The sequence below is a fragment of the Ambystoma mexicanum genome, chromosome 4p (genome assembly GCF_040938575.1).
Source record: "Ambystoma mexicanum isolate Mex_15411 chromosome 4p, UKY_AmexF1_1, whole genome shotgun sequence".
In the NCBI taxonomy this organism is placed as follows: Eukaryota; Metazoa; Chordata; class Amphibia; order Caudata; family Ambystomatidae; genus Ambystoma; species Ambystoma mexicanum.
The window spans coordinates 1,166,576,182-1,166,593,486 of NC_090927.1; the positions used below are offsets into that span (position 1 = coordinate 1,166,576,182).

General features: G+C 43.5%; 1 protein-coding gene across 2 annotated transcripts in view; it reads left to right on the top strand.

Annotated features, from left to right (window-relative positions):
• ADAT2 (adenosine deaminase tRNA specific 2) overlaps positions 1-17,305 on the top strand; it is a 235,176-nt gene that overhangs the window by 121,306 nt on the left and 96,565 nt on the right. For both annotated transcript variants that reach the window (XM_069606802.1, XM_069606801.1), the window contains exon 3: positions 15,563-15,713. In XM_069606802.1, coding sequence (XP_069462903.1) covers positions 15,563-15,713 — 151 coding nt within the window. The remainder of the gene's footprint in view (positions 1-15,562; positions 15,714-17,305) is intronic.

Genomic DNA, 17,305 nt, shown 5'->3' on the forward strand with positions numbered 1-17,305 from the left:
ATGCTACTCATAATAGGTAACTCAGTCCAGGGTGCCTAAACCCCCTCCCACACCCCCTGTGGTACCCAGACAGAGTGGCACCACTTTTGGAGGCTTCTGTGGAGAAGCCTGCCAAAAGAGTGGAACAAAGGGCTCGACTTGGGTTGGAGTCACAGAAGAGAACACAAACGCCATTTTAGAATCGAGTCCTGGCAAAAAAATACCAACCGGCGAATTAATATTAAATAAATAAACCGGCGGTATGTTCGAGGCTATGAGAATTAAATAATTAAAGTTGGTAGACTCGAACAATGGGAAAATCCCATAGGGATATATTCGCGGTCGAATATAAAAAGTAGTATCCACTGCCACCAGCCAAAACTCGATCAGGGGGGACGGAGACGTGCCCTCTCAACTAACAGACCACGGGGCAATCGAATTGCCCCGACCGGTATGTCCACAATATGATGGTTTGTACTGGTTTCTGTTCATAATTTGGGACTAGTAAAGCCAATGGTGACTTTACAAGCCCTGGGAGACAGTAGTCAGGGTATGGAGTCTATGGTGGGGTGTCACTATGACACCCCTGTGTCACTGCACGGAGGGTGCTGTCTAACACATATAGTAAAAACACATGAGGCCCAATGGGGTAAAGGTCCCCATAGCCCATAAAACACATAAACGGTCAAAGGAACACCATAAATTATGTCCAAGAGTGGGCGAAAGAGTCTCACTCTTGGCAGGAGAAAAAAACAAACTCCAGAAATCCAGCAAAGCTGCTGGGGGACTCACTAGGTTAGGACATTCAACCTAAAGAGAGAATTCTCCCTAACAATGAGAAACACAGAGTTCAAATCACTGAAAAACACATGAGAGAGTGGGGAAAAAGGTCTCACTCTCTCCAGGTTAAAAATTAAAAGCCCTAGAGTCCAGCAGAAGTGCTGGGGGTCTCTTAGGTAAAGAGGAATTAGCACATTTCTGAGAATTCTCCCAAACAGTTGTCATATTTTGAGAAGATTTTATTCTGTAAGAAGGCTTGCAAGGCTATTTATTTGGATCTCTGGATGTAGTATGTACAAGTGATGGTGGGTTTAATTTTTGTGATTGGATAATATTTGAATTAGCGATGGGGGGGGAAGAGAGAGAGAGAGAGAGAGAGAGCGATAGATTTTTTTTGATTGTTTAGGGATGTTCTGTTTAGATATGAATGGCATTATGTGGGAGAATTATTATTTAGAAGGGTGGGACAATATAGCATTCCATGTTGGTTCTCTTTATTTCCAGCCACACGTATTTTTATATACTATGTCTGGTTTTCTTTGTATGATAAATTGTAAAACGTATAAATAAAGATTTTTTTTAAAAAAAGAAGCAGCAAAGTAAAAAAAAGTGTTGGTTAAGCCGCGCTCCTTTTCTCTGCGCTGGTCCGCCGCAGAATAGGAATAGTGGTCCTGGAATTGAAATGTTTGTGTTGGGGTGCCTTGAGTCCGTCTCCCATAGGGTAATCGAGTTTTGTTTAGGGATCGTTGTTCGCCCTCCTAACTCTCTGATGGTCTAGAAACTCGGGTCATAGTGACATTTTCAAACGTCACATTTTCAAAATGCCATTTTTTCCACACCAAAATGTGGGAAAAAACATTTTCAGAATGTTTTGATTTTATTTTCCCCCCAAGCTCCTTTTTTGTTTTTCTTTTCCACTTTTTTCACTTTTTTTTACTAACGAAACAAAAATAAAACATAAAATAAAAAAAAATTGGATTTTTTTTTCCCAGCATTTTTGTTTTGAAAAAATGGCATTTCGAAAATGTGTTTTTGACAATTTAACTGGATACCTAGAGACTCTATTGGTGGCTGCTTGGTGTTGCATCTGCTGCTGCAGAGTGTTCTGCGGCTTCCCCTGTGGCGGCGTAGGTCCTTAGTTACCGGGTCTCCCTCAAGCAGGAAAACCTGACTTGTGGACACTTCTCGCTGATTTTGGTACAGACTGTGTGGCATGGGAGGGTTACGGGTTCTTTTTTGTTGCTCATCTTGGTTCATCTCCGGTATGCTGATTCTGGAAAAGGCAGAGTCGTTCAAGCATTTTGTTCCAGATACAAAGCAGGAGTACTGCACATGTGTAAGCTGAGATGGGACAGAGTCTGGATTTCTCCCTGGTAGGCCTCCCACCCCTCGGGACTAGGCCACAGTACTGGCCTTGTTGCTACACCCTCTACTGCCTAGAATTGCCTTAATGTTGCACCCTGTTTCTTCATGTGAATTAAAATAAAGTCTGCCGTAATGTGAACATGGACCAAACTCTCAATACAATTTTATATGAAGACGGCAGGCTCTTTCAAGATTTTCTTTAGTTTAATTTGTAGTAATTGTGTCCTAGAAAAGTTAAGAGCTGATTGGTAATTTCCTGCTGACTCATTCAACTCTTAACAGAAATTGTTTATACTCACAGAGATTTCTTTGAATTATGTTTTAATCAAATAACTTAAAGGAATGGTTCGGTCAACATTTTTTATTGTCCCTACGGGTCGGCCATGTGTTTTTAAGCCTAAGTCGCTCGATTTTAGAAAAATTTCCTATGGTCCTTACCCGAGTTTTCGTCCATTAAAAACATGCGAAAAGAGGCACCAGGGCGCTGCCGTTTTGTGATACTCCTATCACTTGTCACATCGCCCTGGCTGACCTGCTTTTGTGGCACTAAATCATATACCCCGCCCCTGAGCCTGACATTATCAAAACATTCATATTCCCTGCCTCTCTCCATGACGTTACTGTGCTGCGTAGGCAAACGCACCCAGTCGTCTTCTATGCGGCTTCACACAGAACCCGGAAACCATCACAGATCAACTCACAACACAGCGCGCCACAATTCGGAATATGAAAGTGTACTTTAAAATCAAACAGCAACACGGTACATTTGGTAAAGTACATTTATTTGACATTAAATGTTTATAGAATATTCAGCAATTGGCATATTAAATCGGAATGTGATTTTTTTTTTTTTTTTCTTTTCTCTCTATCCGCAAATGCTGTTCCGTTTTATTGTGAGTCACGCGCTGTTCCTTAATGATACACATGGTGTTGGTTTTCGTTAAAAGGAGCACTTTGGTCGCACGGTGAACCGCAAGGCTGTTCCATCAGCTAGGCACTAGGCCAGAGTAAAGGTTGATATGTTGCTTCTAGCCGCTAGTACCGCGTAAAGGCATATGGGCCCTTGGCGATCGTCCCATAAGATCGTAAAAGTGGTGCAGTTGTTTACGAGAAGCTGCAGCTGGCGGTTGAAAAAAGCATCTGCCGGGGTCTGAAACTGGTGGCAGTAGCAGTAGGGTAGGATATACCTGTTTTGAAAACATAAAAATTATAAATGGTCTCGCCAGCCGATCTTTATTACTATTATTCATTTTATTTATTATGGCCGATCAGAAACTATTTGCTTGCAAGGATGGTGCAATGGAGTATGTTCAGCTCTAAAATCAATGCGAAAACTAACAAAATAAATCGAGGTTAACACAGAATGAGAAACGACTGTTTGTCTACATGCGTGTGGAATGTGGACCTGCATGCCCATGTGCCCGGTACAAAGACGATCCCACAAACATTTTACTTGCTCTTCATTCATTCATTCATTCATCCATTCATTAATTCTTCATTCCGGTATAATAGCTTCTAAAGAGTTACTTACATTATATCTGCAATTTCCATTGTGTCTCTGCGTAATGCAGTCCGTAAATCCCACTGTGCTTGTGACAACGATTTTTCGTATACTGAACTAACATGAAACTCGGACTAGTTTCCGAATTTTCTGCCTTATCGTCTCTTACGTTGTTGCATCCCTCCTTCAAATGAAGTCCTTTCGGCATGGTCCCTGTCTCTCAAGGTCAAAAGACAATAGAACCTTATACTGCCAGTGCGAGTTGTGGGCCTCTTCAGGCCGCGAGCTGAAAATCAAAGCCGCTGACCTTCACTCGAAATGAGCATGCATTCTTACTTTGCAACATCCCGTACTAAAGCCATCTGTGAGAACTTGAATTTTCGAATCCATCTATGTACTGGGCCTCAATGTGCAAATGCAAACTGGCTTCTCTCCCATCTGCAACGGCTCGCTTGGCGCGTTCTAAGGCCCCCAATTTTCTTCTCGCTGTCCGCGAGCTTTGCAGCCCTAGAGAACCATAACTATGGGGATATTGACTTTTTGGGGGAAGGTCAGGGAAAGTATAAAGTACCCGAGGAGTTGAGTTGGAAGTGAGATTTATTGTTTGTTTTATTATTTGCAATACGCAAGCCTCCCCTCGGTAACAGTGCGCAGCATTTACATGAGATTGCGAAACTTAGTTACATCAACAAAAATATATACATACACATATTGACAAGGTCAGCGATATGAGGTGAATAGAGAGAGAAGTCAAAGATGACACCCAAGTTGTTCACCACCCAGGATGGTGAAGGTAGGGGTTAGGGTTTGCATACTTTGTATATATACTGTACAATAACATTTTTTTACAAAAAGACAATCAGATTATAATGATTTAAACCGGGATTTGTACTTCTCAACGAGTTCTTCTTTGGGTGGACATGACACAGTGGCAATGTTTGGTGGCAATGCATCAGTGCTATGCACAGAAACGCTCAAAATTCTGTGCTTCTCGAGTACAGCAACAATAAGGCCTTTAACAAAGTCGAACTCCATTTCCTCATAGACTGGTTTGATCACCCACTGCTTACTTCTTTTTGCAAAGGCCGTAGTGTAGCGAACCATCCCTACATTACCTGTAGTTCTAGATTGTTCACGGCACACATTCTCGTTATGGGCCAAGACCTCAAGTAGAATCCTATGTTTCATGCCCTGCATGCTGAAATGCAAGCGCTTTGGCCTGTACTTTAGGCACATATTGTGGAACACTTCCAAACCTCCTGTGTGACAGAACTCTGTCATCCCCCTCAAATCTCTTGAGAGTTTTATCGAAAACAATCTTCTCAATGGCTTTGTGTGTGGGTGAAGATGGAACCAACCACTTCTTCTTCCATGCCTCCTCTGGGGACAAAGGGCCATGTTCACATTGGTGGAAATGTAGGTCTTCTGTCCAGCGTTGAACGTTGGTACAGTGGTGCATCAGTGACCGCCATTTTTCAAGTAGGATTTCCACTGACCCTTCACAAGTTTTGAAGCTCCACCAAAGATGGTTGCTGATAGACTGGGACCACTGTGAAATACTTTCCAAACCTTTTTTTTTCCCTGCAGCCGAGATTTTCTTCTTAATTGATTTAGCAAGATGCCATACATCAAATTGATGTTTAATATGTGGGAACTGCTCTCTTTGTCTTGGCAATTGAAATGTGTCTGTCCGTGGCTTTGAGGTCGATGTGCATTCCCCTCGATTGTAGATATTCCACTGATTTTATAAATCCTAGTTTCTCCATGGCCACTGAGGATTTACATTGGGACACCTGCATGACCACCGAACTCACAATGTTCTTACTATCCATGTCCTGAAAGTGGTAGGTGCAGTACTTGGCAGAAAATCCAGGGCTGTCGCACTGTCCATCGCCGGCTAGCCTGAATCGTTTGCCTTTGTTTGCCTTCGAATGTACTTGCTAGAGACAATTGTTCAATTTTCCAAGCATCACTAATGGCCGGAAATAGATAATCATGTTGGAATTTGTAGTACTGCGTTTTAGAAATGAAATGGAGTCCCACAAACTGAAAGAAAGACTCTAACTGGAGCCACTAAAAAGTGATAAAGCTGCACACAATAGATTGCCTGCTGGCAGTTTCCCCAGCATCGGTTGTGCAGACCATGAGAACGTATGATTTAATCTACAGGCGGCATGTATTGGGACGTTACTGCCTTGTTTTTGACGAGTCGCATGAATCAATGGCTTTCCACATACTTTCCCTCTGACGGAATGCCCACATTTCAGCATACTTGTAATATCCATCAAACAACTGTCGAATACTATGTATTTGCCCTCTTTCATTAGACTGTCATCCGGCATCAAACTTGTTTCAGACTGCATCGTTGAGGACATCTCAGCAGAATTGAAAGAAATATTGCCGATATCGGGTTCTGATGCGTCGGTGAATGCTGCTGCTGGTTCATTCTCTGTCATTTCAACATCTGTTACTTCAACATTGATGGGAGAACACAGCAATGTCGACAGCTTTTTTGGTGGCATTTTTTTGGCGGGTGTAGATGTTAGGGAGAATTCTCTGTTTAGGCTGAATTTCCTAACCTAGTGAGTCCCCCAGCAGCTTTGCTGGATTTTTGGGGTTTATTTTTTTCTCCTGCCAAGAGTAAGACTCTTTTATCCGCACTCTTGGGCATGATTTGAGTGTGTTTCTTTAAATCTAGATGTGCTTAATGGGCTACGGGGTCTTTTACCCCATACAGCTTCATGTGTTTTTGTGATGTGTGTTACACAGCACCCTCAGTGCAGTAACACAGGGGTGTCATAGTGACCCCCCAGTATAGACTCCATACCCTGGGACTGACTACTGTCTCCCAGGGCATGTAAAGTCACCATTGACTTTACTAGTCTTAAATTCTGAACAGAACCAGTACAAACCATCATATTGTGGACGTACTGGCTGGGACAATTCAATTGCCCCGGGGTCTGTTAGTCGAGGGGGCACGTCTCCGTCCCCCCGATCGAGTTTTGGCTGGTGGCAGTGGATACTACCTTTTATATTCAACCGCAAATATTTCTCTATGGGATTTTCCCATTGTTCGAGGCTACTATCTTTATTTATTTAATTACGATAGCCTCCAACATACCGCCGGTTTATTTAATTAATATTAATTCTCTGGTTGGTAGCTTTTGCCAAAACTCGGTTCTAAAATGGCGTTTGTGTTCTCTTCTGTGACTCCAACCCAAGTCGAGCCCTTTGTTCCACTTTTTGGCGGGCTTCTCCACAGAAGTCCTCCAAAGTGGTGCCACTCTGGGGTACTTAGGAGGGGTGGAGGAGGATTTAGGCACCCTGGACTGAGTTGCCTAGGCAACTCAAGTCGCACTCCGTCCTGATTGGCCCAAGTGGTGAGCCGGCCGGCTCACCACTTAGCATGTTTGAGTGACAGCTAGACTGAGTGAATGGGGGTTTTCTGCATAAAAGCAGGGCTTTGGGGACTGGAACTTCAGAAGTTGCCACAGGACCTAAGAATCCGACGAGCGAGAAGCTGAGCCGACCTGCCACGATGACGCCACCGGTGGAGCCCTGCTGGACCGTCTCACCACTTTTCCCAAGGACAGAGGAGATCTCCCGCCGGAGAGTCTTCTTCCTTTGACTGGTGGGGATAACCAGTTTCACTGTCTTTTCGCCTTTCCGACGTATCTCGTGGCCGCCTTGCCTGTGCCAAGCACCCCGGCAACCGGGATACCACGCTTTACCACGACCGCAAATTAAAGGGTACCACCTTCAACTGGAAAATTCTGCGGCTGGTTTCTTCCCTGGTAGTGCAACGACCTTCATCTTTCCTCCAAGTCGCGATGTTTTTTTCTTCCTAAGGACGACGACGAGACTTGCACCCACTGCCAGGAACAACTGCCACCGCTGGAGCATCCTTCCCACTTAAGGTACCGTGTCCCGCCTGGCTTCCCTTGCCACTGACTGTACGGGGTAGATTTAGCCCCCGGCTTTCGAACCTGGGTTAGCCGGGGACACCATGGCTAAACTTTTCTGAGCCTCTCTAAACTCTTTTCGAACTCTCTGCAAGACTTTCTAAGCCTAGAGTAACTGTGTGATCTTGGGCGCATTTGTGCTCTGCTCTCTCTAAGAGTGGGCCCAGCCTATGGACTTTGGCTCACAAGTGACTTTTGCTCTTCTGCCTTGCTAATAGTGTTCCTAAATCTTAGAGTGGCGTACCTTTCCATATTCTGTCTTTTTCCTTCCCTTTTTCACAAACTTATTGGAGTGCCATCTATAGTTAAGCACTCCCCTCTCTATGAAAATAAGTGGTTTTTTACTAAGAGTTATCTGATAAGAAACAAGGGTTGTATATATTATAATAGTACCTGTGTTTAGAGTGTTTTACAACAAGAGTGCTGGAGTGTTTCAAACAGTGTGTTTTTAAATAAATAATTATATACTTTGATACCAAAGCTCTGGTCAGTGTTTGTTTGTATTATTGTATCTGAGTGCCTATTGTGTATACTTTGCATACTGCCTAACTCTTCTTGAGGGAAGTCTGACTGCTCAGCCACAGCTACCAGGTAAATCTGGGTGGTACAGACTGCTACCAAGTGGGTTTACTGCTAACACCTGTAGTCCTAAATCTTGTGCAGTGTTCCCTAAAGGGAACTGCACAGGTTTCTGCCTAACAGTAGATTGTGTGAATTGATCTGCGACTACTTCAGAGCTATCTTCAATACATTCAGTATCATCTTCTTGTGGTGTTGCATTCGCACTGTAGCAATGGTCCTTTACAAATTTACTGGATTCTCCTGACACATTCATTTCATGTTCTGGCCATTGGACATGAGCATCTCTAGTCTCAACACGCGGTGTCTGAATTAATAGTTCCTCCATAGTGTAAATGGTCTGGCAAGCAACATCTCTCATTCGCTTCACTGTCTGTGTATGTATAGTTCGTATACCCACGGGTAACTAGAGGACAGATTGGAAAAGGGATGTTCAGTTTAAACACAAGATAAAGTATAGTACAATTGACTGGAAAAAAACAGAAAATAGTCACCAGCACAAAAGAATTTCTAACGTTATGAACTGTTTGTAACTAACCTTATTTTTGTTTCTTTTCTTTGCAACTTTTTTGACTCGACCTTCAACACCTACACGCTGTAGTTCCGATTGGTTTCTGCATCTCTTCCCTTCCTGTTGCTCTGCAACGACTATATTTTCTGTATCCGCATAGACAGTACGGAATGAGGCTCCATCGACTCCCTGAATCGCAGTACTTTCATTACTATGTATCACAATATTGTTAGCATAAAACACACGTGAGGACGAACACACAGGTACATCTCAATAGCTAAACACGATTTAAACATTGTGTAGAACAATCAAACGACAAGTATTCGAGCTCTGATGACCTAGTTCGATGGAACTGTCAGTATCCATACCTCTGGCTCTGCATGGACTGCCATGAATGATTGTATTGGAGAGGATGTATCAGCAACTCTCTGAAACACAGTTACTTGCGTTAGTATGGTTTTCAATATTGTAAACATACACACACTTGGGGTCGACGGCACAGGTACATATAAAGAGATAACCACAAATGATGCTTTGTCTAAAAGAATCAAGGAATATTTAAATATGATCAGATTTAATCGACTTATTTCTCTGATTTCTTTACATGTGCATAATCTAAATGGGGTGTTGTGATTGTAGTGGAAGCTCCATCGTCTCCCTGAAACACAATACTTGCGTTAATAGGGAAGAAAGAATAGCAAATGGAATCACGTTATATGATCACGCTCGATGGAGCTGTCAGTATCCATACCTCGTGCTGTTGAAGAATATCTAGGGATGTTGAAAATGTAGTGCGCATTTCCGAAAGCTGTTGCGCTGATTCGTATCCGCATGGTCCCGCTTCCACTTCCCCTGGAATTACTTGAATGTCAGGCTCCGCATCAAGTGCGGGCGTTGACGCTTCAACAACTGCATGAAACATAGTATTTGCATTAGTAAGGATTACAATATTGAAAACATAACATACACTTGGGGTCGACCGGACCGGTACATATCAATGGCTAACCACGAATGGCTAACCGCGAATGAAACATGGTGTAGAACAAATGACAAGTGTTCCAGTCCTGATGATCACGGTCGATGGAGCTGTCAGTATCCATACCTTGTGCTGCTGAAGAACATCTAGGGCTGTTGTCAATGTGGTGGACGTTTCAGCATCTCCCTGAAAGACAGTATTTGCATTAGTATGGATAACACTAATTATAACTGAAAACAAACACCAGGGGACGACAACTAAGGTGTATATCAATTGGAAAGCACTAACCAAACAATTGGTAAAATAATCACACGATACATAAAAACTATTACTTGACATGCATAAAACAAGTCTGTAGCGGAATAGCCAAGTAAGATTAGCTGATACACGCTAGAAGAGGTTGATAACTGCGAGCACGTCACAGAAGTAGAATGTTCTTGCTTCAGATTCAAGGGATAGTCAAGCAGTTGTAAAGGTAAATTATTGTTTGATAATGAAATGCCAATATTTAAAATTGCCATGTAAGGAGACAGAATACTTGAGTAATGCTATTGAAAATGCACAATATAGCACAGTTCCCTGTGCCCATATATAGATTTCGTTTGTGGGTTATGAAATCTAAAAACAATATATTGATAAATGTCATTATTCAAAAAGCTATACACTCATATCAATGTCGAAAGTATTACAAATTTGAAACAACACCTAAAATATCAATTAATCCATTCGACTACCTACACACTACCACAAGGCCTAAAGCTAAAAACGGACACTTGACTCACCAGTGGCGGAATGTGGACGAATAGAGTGGGAATAGCGTTTGCAAGCAATTTTCGTGTCGTTCGCCAGTCATTCTTCTTTGTTACCCAAGATGTGGCGTACATGTTCGAGGGGAAAGTGCCTGCTGCAGATGTGGTATCGATCACCCCTCTTGTCCTCAAAGACTTGTTGGACTCTACTTTCAAGCTCATGCAGTGGATATCCACAATATCTGACCCATTCACTTATTCGATAAACAGTTTTCGGGAATACATGCATTGTAGTGCCTTCAGATTTAGCATGGGTCTTCGAAGGGCAACCGCTAATCGAACAGGCAGGCATTGTTGAAAATTCGGAAAAGTAAATATCGACATTATTAAACAATCTTTATGAATAAAAATGTGATACAAAACTAAATGAACCATACAATGTTCAATGCAAAGTTTGTTTTACTCGCCGGAACTATACCAGTTCATCATGTGCGGCTTACTGTTTGCATAAATTGCATAAATTTGTAAATGATGTGACTAAGCTCTCAACATGTGACTCGTCCCTTGGATGTTCTATCTTGCAGGAGAAGGAAACATGCTTACATTATAGACTGGACCCCCGAAGAATGCAATGACACAGATGAAAATAAATAGATCTATCGATAGCATAACAATTGAAACTCAAGTCAATAGCAGTGAGCCAAATGAACATAGCACTATTGGGTACTCTAATCACAAATAGATAGAAATTTAAAAATGACCGAAATATGACTAGGATACATGGCCTTATCTTGACCAACAAACAGTTGGATTCAGCAGGCCGAGCAGTATGTTGCAGGAGAACAGGTAGATGGCCACAGGTAGCACACTGACGAGTTTGCTTGAAGCGGTCACAGATGGCACGACGACGAGCAGATTAGCATAGATCTCAGTGCTTCTCAGGTAGAACTTTCAGGAGTTGACTTGCAAAGCACAAAGATGTTCTCATGAGACATATCAAGTGGTTTATAAAGTATTAGAAACAGGGGTGTGTTTGTGAATGAATGATGTGTGTATGTCGTGGTATTATGTGGTTTGCAGGGGGGGGCGGCCAGCGTCAGGCTTGGCCTGCCTGGAGACACAGGGTCTGAGGAGGCCATGTGAGCGATTGCCCCTGGGCGTGGGATACCTTTTGAAGTGTACATGGTGTTTGGCACCTTAGCCGTTATTGCCCCTGACAGCACACCATGGCAGCACTCATCCACGGGTGCGAAATGTCTTTGATGGGGGGGGGGTGGATGGATGGGCCGGTGGGCGTGCAGACAAGGCACAGGAAGACTGCTGAATGGAGACACACTTATGTGGATTGCAGGGGGGCGGCCTGCCTGGAGACGCGGGGTCTGTGGAGGCCATGTGAGCGATTGCCCCTTAGGCGTGGGATATCTTTTGAAGTTTACATGGTGTTTTTCACCTTGGCCGTTATCGCCCCTGACAGCACACCATGGCAGCGCTCATCCACGGGTGCGAAATGCCTTTGATAGGGGAGGGGGGGGTGGATGGATGGGCCGGTGGGCGTGCAGGCAGGTGTGTGGGAGCGAGGGGCTATTAGGCTCCTCTCATCCTTTACTTCTCAATAGAAACTCGGACCAAGTGCCTCCAGTAGTGGGTTCGCCCCTTGCCCTTCTGTGATGTTAATTTTGATTGACATTCGCGTAGATGGGACCACTGAGCAGGACACGGGTCATCCATTTGTGTACCCCCTTTCGACTCCATCTTGGTGACCAGGCCTCACTGCGATAGTACAGCGCGCAGAGCACATGGCCCCCACCCTCGTTCCCACTCTGACTGGAAAACTCCAGAGGTATTTACAACAGCTAATAAATGTAACACATCACTCTTCCTCTGAGATCACTGTCCTGCATGTGAACCAGCCTGAACTAAGCACATAGCTCGTTCATCTCCACAAACGTGTCCTTGCCCACGCACCCTCGCCAGTGGAAACTTACTGCCATTCTGACCCTGTGTCCCTGCAAGGTATTCTCTTCATGTGCCAGACCACGCCATGATGCCCACCTAGCAGATCCCCAACTAACATTAGACCTCTACCACAGTATATCGTTGCCTATCAATAACAAATGACACATACCGGAGATTCTTGTGAGCACAGACCCACACTTCAACCAGTGTATTATAGTGGTCAAGACCCTTAACCTAAGCCCTGTATAATCCAATGTTAATTGATAATATAGATATATGTGTGACTTTTATAGAGACATAACCTACTGAAAGACTTTGAACAAGTGTTTTTTAGTGCATGCATTATTGAGAATATATTATGTTAGCTTAGATAGTGACCACCCCGCTTCACAGCGACCTGACCTTCAACCATTCGGAGCACAGATGTATGACGTCCATCCTTGAATGGAGACACACTTCATTCATTTTAAAAATCGAAACAACCGTTGTTGAAATATATGTGGTGTTTTATTTTGTATCTTATTTTGATGGCACAAAAATACAAGACTTTACACATTGTACAGGTCAGGTTGCAGCACAGCGAGGGAAAATCCCCTGTACTGACCGCTGTCACTCGGGAAAGTTTCTCTTATAGCACGAACGGCACAGGCGGGTATTACTCCTCGAACGCGGTGTCCAAGCCTCCCGTGAAGCCACCATGTAAAGGAACGATAGGCCACCAGCCGGTACCACCTGTGAAAAAGAATGATACAAACTGTTTTTAAATGAACAAGATCAGTTTATTAAACGTTTGTTGTCAATGACAATTCTTGTAACTAATGGCATTCTGCTTGGACAAATGCTATCTAGAGACTGCACACTATTGAACGACTTTCATGCGTTAACATGATATGTATATGTAATTTTGGATATAGTAGAAGACCATGAATTAGGAGTGGCATCACAATCAGAGTATACTTACTCGCATTACGAGGACGAACAGTTGCGCGAAGTTCGTGCATAAGCACCATCATTATCCTCAACACGGACCGTGTGAGGAGGCTGCCCTGAGGTCTGGCAGCTCGTGATGCATTGCGGCCGTGGCTCGACTTCCGAAATGTAGGCCACGCATCCCGAGTTTTCACAGCAGCAGCAGTTCTCGTCCTCGGTTGGCATTAGCTTGCACCGATTGCATGTGCAAAAGGTGGAAACACCGTCCATGCGACTAGGTCCAGTGTCTTCATCCGTTGATTCGTCCTGCCAACTGCCGTCCAAAGCCCCATCGTTTTCGCATGTTTCCCTTTCCAGTAGTTCCTCCTTGGTATATTCGGGCTTGTACATGTAGGACATTATTGTAGCCATTGTGTGGTAAACAAACGAAAATTATTTATAGCGGTGGTACTGGTATCTGTTCACACGGACTACAATCAACAAAGGTAGCTGACCAGAGCACAGAAACGAGTCACAGAATACTCAAAGTAACACAGAGAGAGGAATGGAATCGAAAATCTGCTGCTGTGTGTTGTGAAACGGTCTGTTTATACTTATTGAGTAAAGAGGCTTCCTGCCGTTTCCATGGCGACGCGTCATTAGCTGAAGCGAGACGTGCTTTGGCGTTGTGAAATGGGCGGTGGCGGGGGAAATGATTTAGTGCCGCAAAAGCCGGTCAGCCAGGGCGATGGGGCAAGTGATAGGATTATCACAAAATGGCAGCGCCTTGGTGCCTGTTTCCGCGTGTGTTTAATGGACGAAAACTCGGGTAAGGTTCATAGGAAATTTTTCTAAAATCGTGCGCCTTAGGCTTAAAAACACATGGCCGACCCGTAGGGACAATAAAACATTTTTACCTAACCATTCCTTTAACATTGGAAACCGTAAATCGGATTACAGACATCAAATAGTAAAAGTAGGAAGAGTGGTGTTGCCTTTAAGAGAGGCAAGGATATTTGGAAGCCCAGTGATGCTATCGCAGGGCATTGCAAGAATGACACAGATGATGTCTGCACCATACTCAGTATCACTTAATAAGTTAAGGCAAGATAATTTCCAGATAGGGTGCATAGTATATATAATTGGCACAAGTTTAGAGCAAGTACATGGCTAAGACTATCTGGGCATTCGATTTGCTGAAAATTGTCTATGGTCCCAACAAGTGAACAAGCCAGAGTTGCCCTTGAAAAGAGTAGTGATGGAATTAGGACGTTGAGAAGATGCAAATACCTAGCTGCAACGGGTAAAACGGGCAAAAAAATAATTTATAGCATGTTGATAAGATAGGCTTCCAAACACACAACAAGGCAAGGCCGGATTGTATACATTACATGACATCTCTAAGACAATGTAGATAGCTTGTGAAAGTCATATATTTCTTGGATGGGGAGTTAACTGGGCAGAGTTTGATATGAAGCCTAACATTCATTTATGCAGATCAAATACTTGATCCAGGATTTTAATGTCAGAACAGTAGAGCGCATCCAGTGTAGGGAGTATGCTTGCAGACTAGTAGAGTGGCAGGTACCACAAAAGAGTGTGTTTGTACTTTACCAATAGAATAAACCAACAGACAGCAGAGAGGGTCAAATGGAATGGAATCTTCTATTTTTTATACATAATGTTTGTATGATAATTATCTCCATAATCTTATATCAGCGGGCAGGCCCAAGCCAAATGTAGGAAATCTACATCTCGAATTTTACACTTGGCCAGTCTCCACTTGCAGTAGAGTCTAACTTTGTAACTTTACCCAGAGTAGAATACATTTGATGTAGGTAGCACATAGTCTCTGCTATTGAAAGAGATATGCTTCATCTGTGAACAAACATCAGCGCAGGTCTCGTCTTTAATTGTATTAATCAAAACTGTAATTTACTTTTGGACAAGTGCTGTTGTCATTCGCCAATTCATCACCAATCTGTACAGCAAGGCGACCGTTTTACACTTATCAACTGCCTGCATGATAAAGGACAACAGAGTTCTGTTTGCTTGGGCGTTAAGGCATGTAGGCAATTCTGTGGATGCTTCACTGACAGTCGAAAAACAATAGTGTCTGACTGCTGAGTTTGCTCTTGTTATGGATTAACCCGAAACAATCTAATGTCACAAAGGCCAATTTCTGTAGTTCCTTAACACAAATACAGTATCTTGGTGTTTTGGCCTGTTAGTCCATAAATTAAGAGGTATATTTAATAGGAATGGTTTCCTGAGATATTTTCTCTTTATCCACAGGCAACTCGGCATGCAGAGATGGTGGCCATTGATCAGGTTCTGGATTGGTGTCATCGCCACGGCAAGAAGGCCACCGAGGTCTTTGAGCATACAACCCTCTATGTGACTGTGGAACCTTGCATCATGTGTGCAGCTGCTTTGCGTCTGCTGAGTATCCTTTCCTCTTTGTTGCGAGCAGTCTGTTAAATCGATTGTCCGCATATTGTTTTTGTGTGGATACGCAGTTGGCTATTAATTTATTTGAATTTTTGTTTAGCGCTGACCCTACCTAGAGGGTCTCGAAGCGGCTTAAATGGTTCAATGTTTGAAAAGGTGGGAGTTGTAAAAAGAAGATACAAAATGTTTCCAGGAAAGGATAGCAAGGTTAGGATCAACAAGTGATGGCAGTGGAGGAGGTCAGGGTTATGTGTGGGGAAACCGACTCTTTCTGGAAGTGGTGATGAAGGGTCCGCTGCATATGTGAAGAGCTAGGGTGTTCCATGCTCTGCGTGCCCAGTGGCTAAATGCTTGTTTTTGTGTGCATGTGAGTTTGCTGAGTGGAATGTGTAGAAGGTGTAATGATAATGTGTTATTTCTATAGCGCTTACACCTAAGCACTGTACATATAACATATTTACATGTTGCCTGGCTTGTCTGGTGTTTGAGTTTGTCATGAAGGTGAGATGGAGTTTTGTAGTGGATGGTTTTGAATACAATGCAGAGTCTTTTAAAGGCATTTCTCTGTGGTATGGGGATCCAGTGGAGCTGGGCAAGAGCAGGGGTGATGTGTGAATGTTTGGGTAGGTGGATGATGAGTCTGGCTGCTGCGTTTTGTTTTAAGAGAGGCAAGGATATTTGGAAGCCCAGTGATGCTATCGCACGGCATTGCAAGAATGACACAGATGATGTCTGCACCATACTCACTATCACTTAATAAGTTAAGGCAAGATAATTTCCAGATAGGGTGCATAGTATATATAATTGCACAAGTTTAGAGCAAGTACATGGCTATGACTATCTGGGCATTCGATTTGCTGAAAATTGTCTATGGTCCCAACAAGTGAACAAGCCAGTGTTGCCCTTGAAAAGAGTAGTGATGGAATTAGGAAGTTTCATTTAACTCATGGAGGAAATGCTATCACACCAGCGCTCCAGGTTTATAGGTCGCAAGCCCTTCCCTCAGCAACCTATGGGGCATGTGTGGCTATGCTAGGGCTTGCGCTCTAAATACTGCTTAATGTATAAGATCCATATTAAAGCAATTGCTTGCAGCACCTAATGCTAGTCTGCGCATGGAGTGTGACCTAGACCCAATTGAAGAATTTATTACTCAAAAACCTTTACTATATTGGGTTCGAATATGGTCTGTACCATCTCTAGAAAAATATAGAGATGCACTGAAGCACACATTGTCACTTGCAGGGGCTAGACTATTGCATTGCTTTAGACATGTGCAAGATGGTTTAAAATGCCTAGACCTCAGTGAATTTGTGGGACTTTCCAAATGAGATGTGTGTCCTGAGGGGGTCAGTGCCTCTAATACGCCAACCTACAGATGTTGCGCAGCGGGAAGCGTAGAAAGGAAATGCGTACCCATTCAAATCACGGTGTGCAGAGATTGTGCAGCAGGAAGCAGAAGCAGTGTAAGCAGTCGAGCGGTTCCAGATGGCAGGGGTGAACTCTCGGGAACCAGAGCGTCTCCAATTCAATGTGGGGAGCGCAGAGACGATCCTGTGGAAAGAGTTTGCCTGACCAGGAGAAGCC